This window comes from Zonotrichia leucophrys, chromosome 21 (assembly GCF_028769735.1).
Source record: "Zonotrichia leucophrys gambelii isolate GWCS_2022_RI chromosome 21, RI_Zleu_2.0, whole genome shotgun sequence".
Classification (NCBI taxonomy): domain Eukaryota; kingdom Metazoa; phylum Chordata; class Aves; order Passeriformes; family Passerellidae; genus Zonotrichia; species Zonotrichia leucophrys.
In genome coordinates this window covers 4,518,282-4,524,894 of record NC_088190.1, presented here as the reverse complement: position 1 = coordinate 4,524,894, position 6,613 = coordinate 4,518,282, and the positions used below count along the sequence as shown (strand labels likewise).

Below are 6,613 nucleotides of genomic sequence, written 5' to 3'. Positions count from 1 at the left end.
ACAATGTTCATCCAAAATGAATCCACTACAAACCAAAAAGATCATCTTCAAATCAAGGCCCCTCTGAATAATAATTTCTCCTTCTTAGTGAAAAGCTCATAGTATTAATCACTTGATACAGTTTGAATCCCACCTTCTGTAAAGGGTATAGGGAAAGCAGACAAGGGTTGTGAATAATATCATTAGCAAAAGAAGGGTGGAGAAAATTGCATTACATTGCATTGCAACATTAATAAACATTTAATTTCTGCATATGAACTGAGCACTCAGTCTTCTGTGAAGACACCTTAGATGCATTTGAAAACAGGGCTTAACCCAGTTTTATAGCATTCCCTCCTGTTTTGAAGTGAAATGGCATCTGTTTATACAACTTTGGCAATTATAGGAATGTTTTTTATTTCTCCTGTTTTAGTACCAGCACTGTTTTGGGGAGTTGTATTATATGATTTTTTCAAAACAGAATTGCCACCTGGAATTGAGCAACCTCTAAAGCTTCGTGTTTTCCACTCCTTGATGATCACGACCATGGTCGCGGTAAGTTAAATTTCTTAACCTGGGGATTTCACTTTTGCTTAGGTAGGATATTTGGGAGGAGGAGAAAAATGTATTACTTGAGGGGAAAAAAAAAAGAAAAAAACCAATTCATATTCCTGAAGCCTGTAAGCATTGATATATGAATCCAAAACATGGTAAATTAACTCATAAAATTAATATGGCTAATCTTAAAAGCTTCTTTAGATTTTTCAGTCAAACTGCAGCCACTTTATGCTGTTTTATATGAAATTTAAAACAAATACCCAGATGTACCCTGTACATATTGAACTGCATGTACATAGAATAATGTACTGGTCAGAGCACGTTACTCCTCTTCTTCCAAATTCTTTCTTTTCAACAGGGAAAGATTTTGGAGAAGCTGGGGATCTGCAATGATTTAACCATACTGCGAGCAGCGGTCAATGGGATTCCTCCATGGAGAGATTCCAAACTGCTTATCAAAGATCTCACAGTAGATGAGGTACCCTTGAGGATTTATCAGCCCAAAAGCCCACCCACTGGCAAAAGAAGAGGAATTCTCTATTTTCATGGAGGCGCTGGCACATTTGGGAGCATTAGTAAGAAATGGGCAAGTTTTATTTTTCAAGTCAAATCCAAACCTTTACATTTTTGCCTTCAGGCATGTGTCAGTCAATGTCTGCCCTGTCCTTCCCAGTGTCATCAGTCTTTGCTCAGCACAAACTGGAAAGTATTTGTGGAATGAATAGTATTGTGTTAAAAAGAGTCCCATCTCTGCTTCCTTTGGGGAAGAGATCCAGAAACCAGTGCTTAGCTGAGAGAAGAGTGTTATGAATGAACAGCATTAGTATTAAATTAGTTGGAGGTGGAAAATGGACAGAGGGCATTTGTGTGCTTTGAGTTTGTGGCACAATAAAACACCCATCTGAAGAGTTTCCTCCCTCACCCTGCTCTCAGCTCTCAGTGAGGGATGCTGCTCTACTAAGACTACCCTATCTTACATAAAATATATAATATGGGTCCAAGGAAAGATTTAAATAAATTTTTAAAAATCTGTAAATAAATTTCCATTCATGCAAAGAAGGAATCCAAATGAAGGAAAATATAAACAATGAAGGAGCAATTTGGGGAAGTTTGATTTTTGTGGTGACATGGCACAGGATACTTGATTTCTTTTCCAGAAAGGGAGACAGCCCTTGTCTCAGCAGCTGGGAGTTCAGCTCCCTGAATCCTGGATCTCCTTCTGAGCTGCTAAGGCTCCAAGTGCCTTCTCTGCAAGCCAAAGCACCTAACATCAAAATCTGAACTTCATTCCAGGGGTCAGGCAGTGCAATTTGAGGGGTTTGAATCCTTTACTGTTTCCAAGGCTAGGTCTGCACTATACTGGGCAGACTTGAATTTCCTGGCATCCTTCAGCCCCGTGCAGGAATCACAACATAATTCCTGTGCCATGGGTTCCTCTGCAGATAACCCACCCTGCTGTCCTCAGGGCACAGGAGCCTGGGGGAGTGCCAGGCTCGTGTCTAGAGCTAGTCTGGGTGGCAGTGAGGACTCCAGGGGTGGCAGGCACTCTGTGATCTCAGTGGCAGGCGAATCCCTCTCACTGGAAGGATAAAACACACCACAAGTTGCACAGTGAGTCCCTGTTCACGTGGCATGGCTTGATGTAACAGCCACAGCTGTACACAGAGAGTGGGACCTGACCTTTGCCTTCAATTCCTTTTGGTGTTTGATAACAGGAAAACAACACGATGACAAGCTTTCAGAAGGCCTTTGGGAATCCCCAGCCTAGGAAGCCTGAAGTCTGCAACCAGCAAATTAGCAGATGCTACACTGAAAGTAATCAGCAGACAGATAACTGTGGCTTATTCCTCAAATGGATGTCATACTTCTCAAATCCTAGAATTGTTGAATAGTTTGGGTGGAAGAGACCTTAAATCTCATTCCAGGTCCCCACCATGGGCAGGGACACCTGCTATCCCAGGCTGCTCCAAGCCCTGTCCTACCTGGCCTTGAACATTTCCAGGGATGGGACAGCCACAGCTGCTCCGGGCATCCTGTGCCAGGGCCTCACAACCCTCACAGTGAAGAATTTCTTCCTAATATCTAATCTAATCCCACTCTTTAACAGTTCCATCAATTTAAGTTAAGTCAGCAAATACATGAATAAAGGAGACTGAGTGGCTAAAACCCACTTTGATTTCTAGAAGATTCTCCTAAAGAGGCTACACACCCATGACACAAGAGGGAAGATCTTTCATTTGGATGACAGCTGATTGAAAGAGAGAAAAATGATGAGTTATGGGAACTTCCTGTGAGATTCCCATAAGGAGATCTGTACTGGGAGCAGTGCTTATCAATTTATTCAATCAATTCATTCAAACAGGGTGATGTGGTATTAAATCCTCTGAGGGTCATAAATGGATGGCTGAAAAACTGCAGAATTCTTTATGACAGCAGAGGATCAGAGAATAAAATGACAGGAGAAATGGCATGTAGAAAAGTCAAACAGATGAACAGAGCATTCTGACCTTATAAATGAAGCAATGGACTCCAAGCAGGAGCAGGAAGGAGCTCTTGGTAGTTATGGTAGGAAGTTAACTGAAATTGTTGACAGAGTGCACAGTAGCAGTCAAAAAGCAAACAAAATGCTAGCAATTATTAGTAGGAAAGGAAAGACAAAACAGGAAACTTTTTTATGCCACTGTAATAAATCCATGGTGTATCTAAATACAGTATAGTGCTTATAGCTCTGTTTCCCACTCCTCAAAAATGATAAAGAAGAGGAGAGGCTGCCTAGGTGAGAAAAGTGCTTCTGTGCAGAGAATATGTGAATGAACTATGACTCTTCAGACTGCAAAGGTGCAATAAAGACAGATACACTAAGGGACTACAAAATCATGAGAAGCAAGAGAAGTTAAATGGGGAAGGATTTATCCACCATTTCTTACAGTACAAGAATTCCACCATGTGGAAGCAGTGAGTGCCAGGTACAAAAGGGGCAACTAGAAATGGCTCTTCACACCTTTGTAAGCAAGTGAGAGCGGTCCTCCTTGCACAAAGCTGTTATGGTTAAGGTTAAAATCATGGGCTTAACAAGTGGTTTGGGTAATTCACAGAAGAAATGCTTATCAAGGGTATTGGGTCTCAAAGGAGCACCCTCAGCCTCACATTCCTCTATGCTCCTTATTCCTGTTTGTCCTCAGCTTACACTCTCCTTTTGTTGACCACCAAGTGAGATGTGAGACCATACCAGACAGATTTCTGGGTTTCCCCAGTATCACCATCCTCACATGCTTGTGTGATGCCCTGAGAGCCACTGGCCAACAGAAAATGGACTGATGTGTAAAGACCACGTTCCATAGCATGAGCTCCTTATCAGTCTCATCTTGCAGTGCCTTCCACGTAGCACATGTTCAGGGATCTGTATTTTCATTTCTAAAGGATATTTGATTTTCAAATCATCATTTCTGCTGAACTTTCTCTCTAGGAGCCTTTGAAAGAGTATGCCGCTATATGGCCAAAAAATGCAACTCAGTGGTTGTGTCTGTTGGGTAAGTGCTATAGAAGTCTATTTTTGCCATAAGAGTATTTATGGGAATACAGCTCTCAGTTGAAACTCTTCTGAAAAACATGCTGAAAATATTTACTGTTTTAGATCATATCCCTATTTTTCACTTAAACCTTTCATTTAATTTAGAAATGTGCATATAGGCAAATATTCTAAAATAGCTGTAGCATCATTAGTTTGGCCTTCCAATCTACATTAGTTAAACCCAAATGTAATCTTTAAAATTAAGAAAAAAGTCTGCATAACTACCACAGGAACTGCAAACAACACAAATTGAATGTTTGTAACCCCACTTTGCCATTTCAGGTACCGTCTGTCTCCTGAACATCCCTACCCAGGGCAGTATTTTGACTGTCTCAATGCCACCTTATACTTCATGAGGAATTTGGAAGAGTATCACGTGGATCCTGGTCTCATCATCCTCAGTGGTGACAGCTGTGGGGCTAATTTTGCCACAGTTATTTGCCAAATACTGCTGAATGACAGAGATCTGCCAAAAGTACGTGCTCAGGTCCTGCTTTACCCAGGACTCCAGGGGCTGGATTTCCACTTGCCCTCCTACCAGCAGAACGCTTTTGTCCCCATATTGTCCCGGAAGATGATCATCTACTTCTGTTTTCGTTACCTTAACAAAAAACCCACATTTTGGAAAGAGGTTCTACAAAACAGCCATGTTCCTGATAGTATGAGACACCAGTATAAGAAATGGGTAAGTGCTGACCTTATTCCTGATGAATTTAAGGTTAGAGGCTATGTACCAACCAAACCTGCATCATATAAACCTGAAGTCCATGAAGCTATCAAAGAAATTTTAGCAATAACATTTTCCCCACTATTAGCTGAAGATTCCATTATTTGCCAGCTCCCTGAATCCTTGATTGTGACCTGTGAGTTTGATGTCTTGAGGGATGATGGTCTGTTATACAAGAGGAGACTAGAGGAAAATGGTGTTCGAGTGACCTGGTATCATTGTGAGAATGGCTTCCATGGAATTTTAGCCTTTTTTGGCTATGGGATTTTTTCCTTTTTATCTGCAAATAAGATAATGGACAGTATTGTGAATTACATAAACAGTTTATAGAAGTATTTTTCAGAAGAAAGATGCAAGTCATGCAGTATGTCTATGAATTTATACTTGGCAAGGGATATAAACACCTTTCATTTATGGTTTGGATTTTGACTGCATTTTGTAGTTTCTGATTTCTGCTTCTGTAGTGACTCTCAAACAAATGTTAAGATTATTTGAACTTTCTAGTTCAAATAATAATAATAAGCATTCTAGAAAATATTCTTGTAAAAACACACCAATAAGACCAGCATGAAAAAGGCAATGCATCCTGTTTGACTAAAACTACAGCAATTCCAGTATCTTTGCATGGCTGGCACACACTGAAGGCAAGAGACAAGAATCTCCATGAAGATACTTCAACAACCCAGAAATGCAGAAGATAACAACTGAGGTCTGCTTTGGCCCTTGTGACAGACAAGAGGTGTTGATGGTATCAGATGGAGAGCTCAGCTACTATGAAGTCTTACAGCAGATACTGAAATTGTAGCAATGAATTTAATTTCTAGGTTTAGTTTCTACAAAAACTACACTGCTCCAGAAATAGGGAAGTCAAAAGGAAGGCTCTTGTCTGGAGCAGGAATCCTAAACTGCCACTAGCATGAGTGTGATTTTGTTTGGGATCTGAGAAATGATGTTTCATTTTGGAACTTCATTCTCAAACTGGAATCTCTGAACTTCAATGAGTGTGTGGATGTCAGAGAAGTGCAGAGATGAGGCTTTTCCATAACCCTTTTTTCTTTCAAGATTATATTATGCTCAAGACTACCTGTTCTGCTGTGTTGAAAAAAATCTGAAAATCATGTAAAGAAGGCAGAGAAGCACAATTTTATCCATATTATCACTGTAATGCTATGGTGATTCTGTGATGCTTTCAACAACAACAAAATAAAAAACCTGCACTGCAAATATTTCTGTTATAAGAGTGAGAGTTCCATTTGCTAAAGGCATGAGTGAGAGTTACATTTGTTAAACACATACTGACTAATGAACACAACTGAAAACCCCCTCCTGTGATGAAAGGAAAAACAACACAGAGACCACAATGCTGCTGCTTTTACCTGGTCACATCTGTGCTGTGGTCAGTAATTAACCTACCAAACAACTGGACACAACCACACAACTGTGAAAACACAATACAAACTGAAAATCCACAAACACGCTGGATGGACTAATTTTTTTTCAAATTTGGGCTTTTGCTGATTTTTGAAACAAGATTTCCTTCTACTTCAGAATATTCTATTTATTTTATGATGACCATGTGCCCTATTAAAAACACTCAACCTCACACTAGAGAAACAATATAAAATTAAATTTTTATAAAGTGTTGTAACTAAAATAACATGATACTTTCCCCCTATCACTTATAATTTGACTTTACAACAACAACACATAAAAAAAGCCCCAAGCCCCCACATTGCTACCTAATAAGTTTAGATTTTTTACCTCTTTTCTTTTCCCAT

The 6,613-nt window shown here is 39.9% G+C and overlaps 1 protein-coding gene across 1 annotated transcript; it reads left to right on the top strand.

Moving 5' to 3' along the window:
* The first annotated feature begins 351 nt into the window (after positions 1–351).
* Positions 352–5,165, top strand: LOC135456715 (arylacetamide deacetylase-like 4). The gene is made up of 4 exons (XM_064730771.1): positions 352–534; positions 896–1,112; positions 4,004–4,067; positions 4,391–5,165. Exons 1-4 carry the CDS (start codon positions 352–354, stop codon positions 5,163–5,165), a joined length of 1,239 nt encoding a protein of 412 aa, XP_064586841.1.
* Positions 5,166–6,613: the final 1,448 nt, after the last annotated feature.

Excerpts from the sequence above, each read along its gene's own strand:
- LOC135456715 (XM_064730771.1), top strand. The coding sequence starts at position 352 with ATGGCATCTGTTTATACAACTTTGGCAATTATAGGAATGTTTTTTATT. Across the intron at positions 1,113-4,003 it reads TGGCACATTTGGGAGCATTA|GAGCCTTTGAAAGAGTATGC; the intron begins GTAAGAAATGGG and ends CTTTCTCTCTAG. Across the intron at positions 4,068-4,390 it reads TCAGTGGTTGTGTCTGTTGG|GTACCGTCTGTCTCCTGAAC; the intron begins GTAAGTGCTATA and ends TTGCCATTTCAG.